Consider the following 15,629-nt stretch of genomic DNA (forward strand, 5'->3'; position numbering starts at 1 on the left):
ATTGACTCAACCAATATTTATTGAGCACCTACCATGTGATAGACACCGAGATATGGCAAATGGTAAAAGACAATTCCTAGAGCTTGCATTCTAGTGGGAGAAGCAAATAATGAATGAATGAACCAATGTAAGAATGTATAAGTAACGTCAGGTAGTTATTAGTATTATGAAGAAAAAAATAAAGGAGAGTAAGAGAATAAAGAAATGATAGGTAACTATTTAAAAATGTGGACAGGGAAGGTTCCCTGAAGGAAGTGACACTCAAACAGTGCTTGAAGTAAGTGAGGGAACAAACTATGCAAGTATCTGGAGAAAGAGCATTCCAGGAAGGCCAGGACCTCTATCTAAGTTCAGTCACCTGATCCTCTGCAGTCCTTGAAAGAAAATAAGAAAAGTATGAATTTTTTATATGAATAGATTATGCTACTGATAAATCAATAAGGACCAAAGTCTATATGAAGGGCGGTTCCAGAGTCATCTCTTATTGGCTTCTAAACACTAAATATTTTACATTTGACCACTATCACCATATAGACAATTCAAAATTAAAACATCACTAAACTGAAAAACATATAGCATCTACAAACACTGAAATTAAAATAGTTTTTTATCCCTAGATTTTTCTGATTACAAAATTCTTGATAAGTTCAGTTTAGTACAGCAGTTGGAAGTGCTAATTCTGGAAATAGGCTGCTTGGGTTCAATTCCTAATTCTATTAACTTATGAGCTATGTGAACTTGGGCAAGTTAATTAGCAGTGTCCTCACCTTAAAGCAGGAGTAATAATAGTACCTTTCCCACAGAGCAGTTGTAGCAGCAACACAATGAGTTTACGTACGTAGAGTTTAGAATGGTCCCTAGCACATGGTAAGAGCTCAGTAAATGCATCTTATTACCATCAAAGCTGAACTTTTCTAATTTTCTACTGTCCCTGTTAAGCATGTGGGGAAGGGAGGAGTTCAGATGATGGCTGCAAATCTATAAATTCTTTCCCCTCTTTTACAATTTGCCTATAAATGGATCCAAGTTGTCATGGAGGAGAACTGCCAGATACTTTAAAGGATTTAATTGCTAACAAATTCATTTCATTGTTACTAAAAACTTGTTGCTTTTAAAAAACTTTTAAAATGTTGTAATGTTGTTAGGAGCCTGCAATAATTCTGCCAGTTGGGGTGCTGGGTGCACCCCAAGCCTGTTGGACCACTTGAATTAGTCACTCGCTATGTCCTTTTTAGTTGAAATGCCTTTTTTCCTATGCAATAGCATATGTAGCTCTCACTATTCAAATTAGATATTTTTGTGAATACATAGTTAATAATCTAGTTTATGTTTCTAAGTTTTTATTTAGTAAAACAATGAAAAATCACATATTTTAAAATTTGTATTACAAAAGCATGCATACATTCACTTCTGTCACATGAAAAATAAAAATGAGAAAACAAGTCTATGGTTGTGAATAACACTTTTAACCTTGACCTCAATTGTACATATAACAACAGAGAAAGACCTGACTATAAAGTCCTGCCCCATTCACTTACAAGCTGTATGACCCAAGTCAAATTCACCTCTTAACACTTGTAAAACAGAAATAATAATAGTACATGTATCATTGGCTTGTAAAGATTAAAAAGAGTTGTCTGTAAAGTGCTAACATCCTCTGATGATATGGTAACTACTCAATTACTGTTACTGTTGTATGATGATGATGATGATTTGCTCTTCAAGGACTTCCATCACTATTTCCATTTCCAAATGCATTTCTCCAACTCACTTGTTTTCTTTAGCCACTTAATAGTATAACGTAGTATCTCTAAGATTACTTCCTTTTAACTAATTTAATGAAATCAATGAACCTTAACATTTATTGAGTTCTAAGCATGCTATTCTAATATTCTCAATAAACACTTTCATATATATGTTCTTTTGTTTGTTTGTTTGTTTGTTTTTCTTGAGACAGGGTCTTGCTCTGTCACCCAGGCTAGAGTGTAGTGGCATCATCATAGCTCACTGCAGTCTTGAACTCCTGGGCTCAAGCAATCCTCCAGTCTCAGCCTCCTGAGTAGCTGGGACTACAGGCGTGTGCCATCATGCCTGGCTAATTTTTCTATTTTTTGTAGAGACGGGATCTCACTTTTGCTCAGGCTGGTCTTGAATTCCTGGCCTCAGGCAATCCTCCTGCCTTGGCCTCCCAAAGGGCTAGGATTACAGGTGTGAGCCACCTCGCCTGCCCCCCCCATATATACATATGTGTATATATATATTTTTTCATATTTGTATTTAATCCTTATTACAGAAGGTGGTGATATTTTCACAAGTAAGTTATTTTAGCCTCAGAGAGGGTTAGTGACTTTACCACAGTCACTTGGCCAGCAGATGGCAGAGCTGGAATTCAATCATTGGTGCCTGTGTTGTTTCACTGGACAAAAAAATAATGACTCCACTTACATATTCTGGTCAACATCATTAAAAGTCTTCCTTGGCTGCAGTATCTAAGGGAACGTGCTATTATTACCTTTTTAAATGTAAACTAAACCTCCAGCTCTATTTCTCAGGTCTTAATTCCAAGCTATTTCTTCTTGGAAATTATGCTGAAATTATCATAGATCACAAATAAATTTTTACTTAATAATATCATTTTTAAATTGAGGAAATCTATTTCAAATTGAATCTCTCAAGTGAGAGAAAAAAATCAAAAGTATAAGAAAATATGTCCTGTAAAGGTACTGAACCTTCTTTTTTCCTGTTTCAACAGTTATGTCATTTCAGCACCAAAAGTATTCCGTGTTGGAGCATCTGAAAATATTGTAATTCAAGCTTATGGATACACTGAAGCATTTGATGCAACAATCTCCATTAAAAGTTATCCTGATAAAAAATTTACTTACTCTTCAGGCTATGTTAGTTTATCCTCAGAAAATAAATTCCAAAATTCTGCGATCCTTACAGTACGTATTTAATCTTCATTTTTTATATAAATACCGAATATCCTCAGTAAAATATGTACAAACTTTGAATATTGATAACATAGAGATTTGATAATTTATACCACTCAACCACTGTGTGATTATTAGATGATGTCAATCACTAATGATAATATGGGTGAAACAAAAAATTCTAAATGGAAGAGTTGTTTAGAATGTGATGTAATATATCTACTTTTTGAGCAATGCATGTAAATTTTCACATTCTTTTTGGAAAATAAAATTGGACTAATGCAAAAAATGTTTGGAGATGAACTGAAAACACTTGCTGTGAAAATTATCATTACAAAGAAATAGAGAAATATGAATATGCATATTGATCTATAGTGCATTGCCCACAAAAAACCCATAGGTGCTATTGAACATTTGTTTAAACTCCAATATTCTATAATTATAGCATCCAAAACTAATAGAATTTTTGATTACTAAAGTGAATAGTTCTCATCGACAACCTGTAGTTAATAGAAAGAACAATCTTAGTCAAATAACTTTTCTCCTATTAAGATATTATAGTAAGATTGGTTAGAGACATACTTGCAATTCATTTCTTATTAAAATTCTGATAACTAATAAAGAACCAGAAAATCAAAGAATATCATACTTAAAAGAGGCTATTGTTCATTTAGACCTTTGTTTCTCTAAAGTGAGTTCTTTATAAAGAAATAAAAATTGAAATTTTAAAAAGAGTTTAAAATTAGAATTATATTGATCTTATAATATTTTGAATTTATTTTGTAAATTTGTTTTGATATTTGGTCATATAAAAGTCATAAGCACAGAAGATTATACCTAGTTTTAAGTTTGTACATATTGAAATAGCATTGTAATAAAAATGATTTTTAGTTGTATGTATAAATAATAAAAAGTCAATGCTGAGGGTCCTCTACATCTTTATCCTTTAAAAAGGGTATGTTTATTACTCAGGTTTGAACAACAGTGATCTAAGCAAGTTCTAATCAAAAATAAGAATTCTTTCATTAATATTTTTAATAGTAAACCCTCCTCTCTCTTAACAAATACATCCACTTATTAGGTTTATTAACAATTAAAATTAATTTCCCAAAAGTGTTATTTTCAGTAGATACTCTCTTATCTGATACAGTGAGAAGAGCCACATGTGGCTTTTACCTTTAAATTTAAATCAATTAAATTCAACTAAAATTAAAAATTCAGTTTCTTGGTTGCACTAGGCACATTTCAAGTGTTCAAATAGCCACATGTGACTAGGGGCTACTATATTGGTCAGCATAGATATAGAACATTTCTGTCATCACAGAAAGTTATTTGAACAGTGCTGACCTAGATGCTTAACTGAAAAAGTAGATTAAGGTGGGGGAATAATAAGTGATACATTTCTGAAGCATTTAATTTTATCTTAACATTATAACATATCTTTATTTGCCAAGAGTTTGATGTTATGCCAAGGTCTTTTCTTTAAGTATGGATCCCCTGATTGTCATGTCAAATCTTATTTTTTACATTTTACAGCTTTAACGATTCATCTGTGTTCTATAGTTTCTGTTTCTTAAAAGTGGAGAGAGAACTTAAAGACAGTTGCAAAGCAATCTGAGTGCAGATATTTATGGATTTTTACTGTTTTCCAAACATTTACAATAATTTCACATAGCTAATTTCACAATTGCTGTTAGTGATTAACTTTCATCCCATGTTTCTAAAGCCTAAGTTTTCATAGATATACTTTTCTTTTTTTTATTACTTTTCATGTATTAAATTTGTAAATTTTTTAGTTATATTAAATGTTGTGCAAACTTAATACTTGGACAAATTGGAAAGCATGCATCTCAACCCTTGGGAACAAAAGTAAATGATATAATACAAAGTGTCCAAAATGTCAGTTAGGATGTTGTAGGATGGGGATGGGGAGCATGGGGAATCCAGCAAGCTGATTAAGTGAAGGTTTCTTAAGAGCTTCTAAAATAGTAGTTTTACAAAATGTATATCAAACTCAGGAAATGTAGAAGCAAAAGACTTTCAATTGTTTAATGCTTAATTTTTATTATGATATTAGACGCTGAAGGGCTTTGTAAATTTATTTACTATTCTGGTTCCTGTACCACTTTTTAAATGATTAGATACACATACTCATTTTTTGTTCTAATGAGATTACAGTGGTATTTAGAAATTCAATATGTTTTACAACCTTAGAATTATTATTCTCTTTTCCATCAACATTTTCTTTTACAGATACAACCAAAACAATTGTCTGGTGGACAAAACCCAGTTTCATATGTGTATTTGGAAGTTATATCAAAACATTTTTCAAAATCAAAAAAAATGCCAATAACCTATGACAATGGATTTCTCTTTATTCATACAGATAAACCTGTTTATACTCCACATCAGTCAGGTAGAGTATATAAAATGTTTCTTTCCCTGGGTGGGTGGGGGTTGACACTATATTTTAGAGCTTTTTAATACCCGAAATTGAGTGGAGACAGGTGTCCAACTTGCTCAAAAGAGTCTCAGTTCCTAATGACTTATACTTTCAAATAGCATATAACTTTAAATTTATAGAAAAATTGCTAAATAAATTGCAAAATCCACAATTATATTATCTACCCCTTCTGTTATTTCCAACTAGAAAAATCTTTTTAAAAATTATAAAATGTTATGTTAGATCGTATTTATTAAACAAATAGAAGACTTAATTGCAAATACAATTTTGGCAATGGGAAAATAATTTATTGTGGAGCCATGTTCATAAAAAATTTCCTTGACTCTGGGGCTAATCCCCAAATTCAGAAAACAAATCTGCTCCTAGGGGATCAGATGTTTCAGCAGAGAATAAACTAGATCACAGAAATATATGGATATTAATTTTCAAAGGGGATTTACCTAAGAAAGTTGCTGTTACAACATTGTTTCATATTCACAGTTCTTCTCTTAGAGGGAAAAGGGCCAAATAGTCAAAACCCTGTGAATAAGGAATGACTGGATTTATTCCCAACAAATCAAAAATAAAACACAGCGAAGTACAAATGCTGCCGAGTACATTCACACATTTGCAAAGCCTTCAATTCCCCCATTTTTCCCTCCCTCTGGCCATCCTTGACTTTTGAGCACATCAGAGATAGGCTATGAGAAATATGTATGTGGGAGGGAGAGGCTGTGGAGTTTTGTTAATGATATTGTTGGGACAAGACAGAGAAAGGAAGGCAGGACTTTCTTCGTTGAAGAAAAGCCAGCTTTGTTGAAAAACTTTACACACAGTGGATATTTGCTAAATGTTGGTTTGTGATGATGATGACAGTAGTGAGGTGAAACTGGGCTACATCATTACCATTTCAGCAGGAGCACTTGTTATAATCATCTCAGAAAGGAAAGGCCTAGAGAGGGTGGGGATATTGCTATCTGCTTGGCCAGAATATCATTGCCAGAATAGTAGCATCTCTTGACTCCAAGTTCAGTTGGTCTACAAGGAAATAGTCTCTGCCTATAAAGGTTGAGTCTTTTTAAACATAATCATACCTAGAAATAAGCATATCCTTTCCCTCATTAGAGGATGCTTCATTAATTGGATACTGTTGACACTACCTACAACTTAGGGTCATCAGTCTTCATCCAATAAGTAGTCTAACACTCACAGCCTGGGACCTTTTTAAATTATCAAGCCTTTCCTTAAGAACTGCCTCATTTATTATTTCTCTTTACCATAAAATATGACATCCTTATCTATTCTAATCATAGAGGAAAATGAGAGAACCTTGCTCTAAATATTGGCCCTTTAGTGAGATGTAGTGAAGTAAAGTGATTAAAATCAGATTCTGGAGCTAGATTGTCTGGGTTCAAATCCCCGCTGAGGCTGTTATTAGCTATGTGACCCTGCATGAGTAACTCTGCCCCTCAGACCCCCACTTTCCTCATCTGTAAAATGTAGGTAATATGACAACTTACCTCATAGAGTTGTGAGAATTAAGTGAATTCATATGTGCAAAGCATTTAAAATAGTGACAAGCACAAAGTAAGCACTAAGAAAGTTTTTTTCATTATTATCTAATCTATAGAATAGGACAAAGCCTTATTTATGAAAAAGAAAAACAATTACCTAAAAGTAACTTTTAAAAAAATTAAATCTTGCTAGTTACAGTTCTAATGTCCTGATCTACACATAAGATCCTTGATGTATGTTTAGTATAAGTATCTTTAGGATACAGGCTTAAATCTTCAAGCCCTTATAGGATAAAGGACTTTAGAATTTTGGCCTAAATCCTTCAATTCCATACAGTCTGTGTCCTACCTTTTTCCTCAGCTTCATCACCTACCACGTGCCCCCTCATCTGTGGACACAAGCCAAACTGACCATTTTCAGTTGCTTTCTCACACCATTTCCTCATCCATATTAAGGCCAGTGTAACATGCCATTGTCTCTGCCTGGTACATTCTTGTCCCTCCTTTGCCCTAATTCCTACTCTACCCTTACATGTGATCACAGGCCTCTTCTAAAGGGTAGCCTTTCCTGACCTCACTGACCACTTCATATCTCCTCTACTACGTGCACATAAAGCTGGGCAGGTGTCATCTGTAGCACTTCACAGCCTTGGAATCTTACATATAATTGTGTTTGCCTCTCTCCTCCCTCCATTAGAAGATGCCCATGTTTGAGCTGTTTTCACTACTACATCTCAGTGTCTAGCATAGTGCCTGGCACATAGAAGGCATTCAAACATTTCTTTAAATTAATAAGCTCATATCTTTGATACAAAAAATCATATTGATCTTGCCTCTGATACACTATTGCTGCAAAAACAAGATTAATTTTCCAACCTAAACAAACTGGGATAAAAACTAGATGAATAGTAGTTATAGAAATAATAATAATAAAATAAAAGTAATATAAATTTATCAATTACAATTATGTTCCAGGATATGCAAAAGCTTTGTCTTCTTTAGTTCTCATAACACTATGAGCAGATACCAGTATTCCTGGTTTATGAGTGAGGTAACTAAAGTTTAAAGGGATTAAGTATCTCACACTCAGAGTCACGCTAGAATGTGGCAGAGGCAGGAGTGAAACCGAAATTTTTAACTCTAGAGGCTGTGCTCTTCACTTCTGTGACATACTGCCTGCCTCAGGCAGCTTCGCAGTGATGCTCAGGCCTGGACCAGGTGTGTGCATGAGGCAGGTGTGAAGGGAAGGACAGAGCAGAGTCTTGAGGATTTACTGAGCATATTGCTTTTACCTTGTGATCTTAGTAAAACCAGCATTAGTTAATGTGGCTTCTTAGAGCTTTGCGTGATATTGACCTTTTTAAAGGTTTTGGGTTTATAGTGCCAGTTCTGTTTTACTTTGTGGGCAAAGTTGTGGCCATGAAATGATTTGAGCATCAGCAAAACACTGGAGAAATTACAGTATGTCATTGGATGGAACTAGATCAGTGTGCCTCAAACAGCTGTGAGTTAAAAGCTAAACAGATGCTTCTGTGCAAAAAGTAGGGATCTATTAACTGACAGAAAGATGTGGAAGAGAACTAACAGTTATTGAGCCCCTGCCATTACTCTTTTAACAACAAGAGAATAATTGTAGGATCTGGCTCAATAAATACAACAAAACTGTACGCTTCAAAGCTCCCTTTTTCAGTAAGAGTTAATTCGAGGTCTTGTTGATTTTCATAAATGGAAGAGTGTATAATGTCTGAATCAAACTCCCAATTTTCCATTAAAATCTTCAACTCTAGTATGAGACGATATATTATGCTCTCCTATACCCATATGGTAGATGTCACTACTTTGCTACTACAGAATTCTTGATAAACAATGGCCTAATTACAGATGTAACTGATTTTGTACTACGGATGTTTTTCCAAAAAGTTGTATGTTAAGTGTATTTTAATAAAGTGAACTGTAAGTCAAGTTAGCTAGAAGTAGCTCTTTAAAGGAATCCCAGAGAATTTTCTTTAAAGCAAAAAAAATCTTTAGTAATGTATGTATCTGCAAATGAACTTTTTCTTTCTTTTAAATATGAATTTTTGTGTATTGATTGTATATTGAGTTTTTAAATAAAATAAGACATCTCTTTTAAGGATGATTGTTTTAAAAAAATCAAAATGTCCTGGTGTTTAGAAGAGTTTTTGATGACATCAATTATTCTTGCAGTAAAGGTTAGAGTTTATTCATTGAATGATGACTTGAAGCCAGCCAAAAGAGAAACTGCCTTAACTTTCATAGTAAGTATTTTATTTATTTAAATAATACTTTAACTCATTTTTTCAGAACGAGAGTCTAGTTCCATAATCCTTTCTCACACTACATTAAATCATTCAATGGTCTATAAATGGTTATTGAACACCTGCAATGAGTATAGTATTCCAGATCTATACCTTTGCAATAGACATATGCAAAAAGTTCATAAAAATTAAATTTTAACAACTTAAAGGACTTTGAATGAAACCATTTAAGTATATCCTTGGGGATTTCTTTTTTAAGGAACACCCATAAGTCACTAAGAATTAATTGAATATCTGTATGTATAAGATTTTTATTTGTATAATTTATAATAAAGAATTATAATCCATAGTACTTACTCTTAAGAAACTTACAGAGCTTAATAACTAATTTACTAACACATGTAAAAAGTCTTGCTAAACCATGAGATCAGCAGTTGCCAACCATTTATCAGACATGACATATGTAACATGATGTGCATTAAACTCCCATAGTCTTACCCAGTTTGTTTCACACACCTAAAACATGTTTGTGGGGAAATTAAATAATATAATTAGTCATAACTGCTCACTTATTAACTGTAGGTGTACTAGTAATGGTCCTTCACCATAGGTTATGGCACTTTTTCTGCTATGCAAATAAAAAAATAAAAACTCATCAGAATGCAAGTGCAAGAAAAAAGATACTGGAGAACAAAACCAAACTAGAATATAAACCAAAGAAATTATACAGTAGGACAAATAGAACATGAATGCAGAGGGAAGACAAACTAGGGGTGAGAGTGAGGGTAATATAATCCTTTTCTGGAGTGGAATAGGTAAAGGAAACCGTGAGCTGAGTCTCGGTGAAAGGAGTAGACAGAGATTCTTTTAAAAGAAAGAAGACCGGCCGGGCGCGGTGGCTCATGCCTGTAATCCTAGCACTCTGGGAGGCCGAGGCAGGAGGATCACTCGAGGTCAGGAGTTGCAGACCAGCCTGAGCAAGAGCGAGACCCTGTCTCTACTAAAAATAGAAAGAAATGATCTGGACAGCTAAAAATATATATAGAAAAAAAAATTAGCTGGGCATGGTGGCGCATGCCTGTAGTCCCAGCTACTCGGGAGGCTGAGGCAGAAGGATCGCTTGAGCCCAGGAGTTTGAGGTTGCTATGAGTTAGGCTGATGCCACAGCACTCTAGCCTGGGCAACAGAATGAGACTCTGTCTCAAAAAAAAAAAAAAAAAAAAAAAGGAAAAGAAAAGAAAAAGAACAAAGACCATCCCGTGTAAAAAGCAGCATGAGTTAAGCTTTGGGGGCAGGAAGAAATAAAAAATGAGAATAGTAAATAAACTGGTTGATTGGTGGAAGGTCTGGAAGAGAACTAAAGAGAAGCGATGTCAACTCAAATGCACCTTTTCTATTGGAAAATGCTAGGGGTATGGACACCTGGTCTTTGTCCGACATCTCCATTGTCCAACTTGAGTGATGCAGAATTCTGGCCACCAGACATGGAAGAATGGATGCCAGTTGTCCTGTGTAAGAGTTGCCCCAGGAAGAGAGGATTGAGGGAGCTGAACCCAGAGCTGAAGGGAGTCAGTATGTAGCAAGTATCTTGAAAATAGTACTTAAGAAAGATGATCTTAGAAGGATTGTGCACAGTCGATGGTGGGATGAAGATGCTTAGCCCAAGTATAATTCTTGTTCAAAATAGGCTTTTGTAAGATTTACAATTTGAAATTCAAGAAAAAAATACCTTAAAATTCCGACTGTGAATTTCAGTCATGGTAAATGGTGCTGAGTTTTTGAGTTAAGTTTGAGCTGGACTTTCACATGTAGTCCAAAGAAAGTCAAAACCTCACTTCAATAATTTGCTAACCCAAACACAAAATGAAGCTTATGAGGAAGCTTTATGAGAGCTATCAAGTTTGTTTAATGATTTTGAGGGTTTTATCACACCAAAATGTCCATGCTGTATGTTAAATTTCTAGCTAAGAATACAGTTTATAGAATATTTACTTTAGAAAGCTTCAAATGAACATATACAAAAATTAAACTCTGGTATTTACAAAGCCTGCTAAGTTCACATTTAGTTTATTAAAAATATCAGTTTTGGGTCTTTTTTTTTTTTTTTTTTTACATTTTGTTACACTTGTTTTTTTGGTTGTAGAATAGAAAGTAGAGCCTCTTCTGGATAATGAGGAGACATGGGAAAGGTTTGGAAAAAAGGGAGGGAAGTGGCCGAAATCAATGGTATTTGCCTTCTATAACATTTAATTGTTATTCATCTTTCATATTTAATTTGAAGACATGGGTATTCATTGGTGAATATTTTTGTAGATCAAAGTTCATATAATCAGTTAAATTTTTTTAAGATGTGGTTTCTATGCTTTAAGGGTGTCTGTTTTTATTCAAAGGATCCCGAAGGATCAGAAGTTGACATAGTAGAAGAAAATGATTATACTGGAATTATATCTTTTCCTGACTTCAAGATTCCATCTAATCCTAAGTATGTTAAAGTTTTGTCAGTAAAATTTTCTCTAAAAAGCACATCTGCAACTTTTGGTTGTGAAGCAGGTAACCAAAGGGAGCCATCTAGTGTTAACAAAGAGTGTCACAAACGTGGATATGCAAAATCTTTTTAAGTCCAGTGAGAAGTTAGAGCTCTGTTCCTGGCAAACAAAACAAAACAAAACAAACCCCAATACTTCTCACCCATCCTTTCTACATATATTAATAGAAATAAAAATTGAGAAGAGGCAGAAATAGTCCCGAGGCTTTTTCTCATCAAAACCATCAACTCCTAGGAATTTAATTGACTGTCCTTCTAAAAGGCTGGTGTGGTCCCATTCTCTCCTCTAGGTGTTATAAAATATGGTCCTCTGTAGTTTTTGTCTGCATAGACTACCAGAAGCCGTTTAGGTGGGATGCGGTGGCTCATGCCTGTAATCCTAGCACTCTGGGAGGCCGAGGCAGGTGAATCATTTGAGCTCAGGAGTTTGAGACCAGCCTGAGCAAGAACGAGACCCCGACTCTACTAAAAAAATAGAAATAAATTAGCTGGACAACTAAAAATATGTAGAAAAAATTAACTGGGCATGGTGGCACATGCCTGTAGTCCCAGCTACTCCAGAGGCTGAGGCAGTAGGATTGCTTGAGCCCAGGAGTTTGAGGTTGCTGCTATGAGCTAGGCTGATGACATGGCACTCTAGCTCGGGCAACAGAATGAGACTCTATCTCAAAAAAAAGAGAACAAGTTTAAACAGGATTCAGTGTAATAAATATTTAGTGAACATATTCTTATTATATGCAAATCACAATAGGAGTGAGAGATGCAAAATAGAAATGAAGAATTCACAGTCCCTGCTTCAAGGAACTTACAATAGAACAGGATGAATAAGACAAATGTACCTATAAATGTCTATAATATAACTTTAAGGCAAAATATTTTTATAGTCATTTTCTTCTGTCCTCTAGAAGGGAGTTTGCAGTTAATTAACTGTACTGAAAATATTCTAAAAATTTGGATTGAAATTGGGGGATTTAAGTAATTTGGATAATTTAAAAATTGTATACTTTCTTGAAAATATTACATGTTCCACAGTACAGAATTGAACCTATTATTTCTGCAACTTCATCTAATGCCACCTGCCCCATGGTGGATTATGATAGCCATGAGAGTCTATTATGATCAATATTTTCCTACCTCAGTACCTTTGCACATGCAGTCCCTTCTGTCTGGAATGGGTTTCACCTTGCTCTTCCTAAGGCTGACTTATTTTCATTTTTAGGACACAGGGTAAATGGTGCCTTTACAAAAAGGCTATTCCTGGCTGCATGAGCTAATGTCGTCTCTCACTTTCTTTTACTGTCTATCTCAGCATCTTGTTTATTTTCTTCATGACATTTATCTCAATGTCATAATTATTTATTTACTTGCTTTTTTATTCCCCACTAGCTTATAAACTCCTTAAGAGCAGGGGCCTTGTCTGTATTGCACTCTGTTTTATCTTCAGCACTTCAACATACTGGGCATACTTGATAAATATTCATTGAATTGATGATGATAATAATGATTATTATAATATTAACATTTGTTAACTGCATAACCAATCTGCAAGGTAGGTATTATTTTTCCCATTTTACAAATGAAGTTACATAATTTGCCTAAGTCAAACCTGCTAGTAAATGGAAAAGTAACATTTTGAACTGCTAGGGACTATTAATATTAAACTCTATGAAGACAGGTGTTCTTCTATCCTGTTCATTTTTTATCTCCAGTGCTTAATCCAGTGCTCAGTATGTATTTTTGAATGAAGATTGTTAATTAAATCCAGGTTATTTTCCTCTTAAAACACATTTTGTCTCAAACCATAATTTCATTCATATGAGGTATGAATTTTATCATCAGGATAGGCTTGACCTGTATTACATGTTTCTAGCAATATTATTATCGGTTTTCTACTATATTGTGGATTTTAGCATTATGTTAGCATAATTAAGATCCAGGATTATGTAAATTTGCAAGTATCATAAGTTCTTTGAATCAAAGCTAATGACTATATTAACATAAAATACCTGGAAAAGATGACACAATATATAAAAAACTAATTACTTAACAATTTCTATTATCCTAAAAATGCTCAGTCATTTCTGTTTATTGCTTAAAAATATGTCACAAATAAAATATATTACTTAGGTTACGTACATCTTTGTGTATCCTTCCCTCTTTAAATCAAGAATTTATTAGCCCTCCTCTGGGTGAATTAAAAATATCTGATGACATCTGTAATTTTCAATATTTTGCTTCCACAGATATGGTGTGTGGACAATTCGAGCTAAATATAAAGAGGACTTTTCAACAACTGCAACCACATATTTTGAAATTAAAGAATATGGTAATTTATGACAATTAAAAGTTTACCTATAAGAAGTGTTTTTGCAATAATTCTTTTTATTAATGTACTTAATGCAAAATCATTCCCAGATGAAGATGAGGCAGCCTGCTGGTATGGTTAGAAGTGCTGGTTGAGGAGAGCGGTGGTTGTTTGAATGCCTAGGTTCTAGCTTCAGTGTGCCCTTGTTAACCTTGAGCAAGCAGACCAACCTCTCTGCACTTGTGTTCCTCATCATAGAGCAGGAAGAGAACTAGTCTAGCTGATGAGATTAACTAATTAAAGTCCTTTCTAGAATTATGATTATTATTAGGAGAAACTTAAACAGAGATGAGGTAAGTGGAACCTAGTAAGACTAATAAATGATTTACTTAAGTCTTATAACCAGTGACAGAACAAAGGCAACAACTGGGTTTCCTTACCTCTAGTCCAGTGCCATTTCCTTCGGGCTTACAAATCCCTAATATATTAATTTGAAATGTTAAGATATTCTTATTTCAAAATAAATCATATTAATGGACTAATAATGAACATATAAATAGCTTAATCTTTCTATTTCTTGTAGTAGTATACTAGACTATCTGTGTGCTCTGCTATCAGATTTAACTTTCTTCTGCTTGAAACCATTTTTTATTCCCTCAGGAGACTCATAATGATATGGAAAATAATAAATACTTACATAAATTTTAACAATTAACAAGGAAAACAGTGACAAAACAAACTTGTTACAATGAAACTCAACCTTAAAGATTATAGGCCCTCTGTAACATATAACCCTAACTGATTTCCGTTCCTCCAAGTGTTTTTGCTACTTTCTGTATATATATAAAATTCATCCACCTTTTACTATCTGTAGCCACCCTCATAAATTCATCACCAGGCTCCCTCCAGGAATACTGAGAAAGTCTTCTAACTGATGTCTCTCCTTCCAAGCTATCTTGGTTTGTATTAGCCAAAATAATCTTGGAAATGCAAATCTCATCATGTTATGTCACTATTGAAAAGTTAGGAGGGCTACTCGGGAGGCTGAGGCAGGAGGATTGCTTGACACCAGGAGTTCGAGGCTACAGTGAACTATGATCACGCTGCTGCATTCCAGCCTGGGTGGCAACAGAGTAACACCATGTCTCTAAAAAAAAAATAATAACAAAAGAAAGAAAAGAAAAGCTGAGTGATACACAAAAATAAAGAGAATAGTCTTTTTTTGTTTTCAAGGAGCCCATACTCTAGTGGAGAAAATGATCTATTGCCTATAGTAAATGCTATCATCAAAATATAAGCAAAGTGCTTCTGGCACATTGTGGCTGGATTGACCTCTGATTGGTGGAGCTGGAAGGTTTCCCAAATATTGTTCTTGATGATGATGATAATGGTGATGATAAGGTGGATCTTGTGTTGATGGCACAGCTTGTCCAACTATACCAGAAAGTATAGTTGTTAGCTAGATTTTAAATGGCTAATTTAAATGGTGATATTGTCTATTTGTTTTTCCTTCTAGTCTTGCCACATTTCTCTGTCTCAATAGAACCAGAAAGTAATTTCATTAGTTATAAGAACTTTAAGAATTTTGAAATTACTGTAAAAGCAAGGTAAGA

The 15,629-nt window shown here is 34.2% G+C and overlaps 1 protein-coding gene across 9 annotated transcripts in view; it reads left to right on the top strand.

Moving 5' to 3' along the window:
* C5 (complement C5) overlaps window positions 1–15,629 on the top strand; it is a 109,591-nt gene that overhangs the window by 1,422 nt on the left and 92,540 nt on the right. For all 9 annotated transcript variants that reach the window (XM_045563051.1, XM_045563049.1, XM_045563053.1 and 6 more), the window contains exons 2-7: window positions 2,753–2,945; window positions 5,187–5,349; window positions 9,096–9,166; window positions 11,557–11,648; window positions 13,955–14,037; window positions 15,533–15,623. In XM_045563051.1, coding sequence (XP_045419007.1) covers window positions 2,753–2,945; window positions 5,187–5,349; window positions 9,096–9,166; window positions 11,557–11,648; window positions 13,955–14,037; window positions 15,533–15,623 — 693 coding nt within the window. The remainder of the gene's footprint in view (window positions 1–2,752; window positions 2,946–5,186; window positions 5,350–9,095; window positions 9,167–11,556; window positions 11,649–13,954; window positions 14,038–15,532; window positions 15,624–15,629) is intronic.

This window comes from Lemur catta, chromosome 10 (assembly GCF_020740605.2).
Source record: "Lemur catta isolate mLemCat1 chromosome 10, mLemCat1.pri, whole genome shotgun sequence".
Lineage (NCBI taxonomy): Eukaryota > Metazoa > Chordata > Mammalia > Primates > Lemuridae > Lemur > Lemur catta.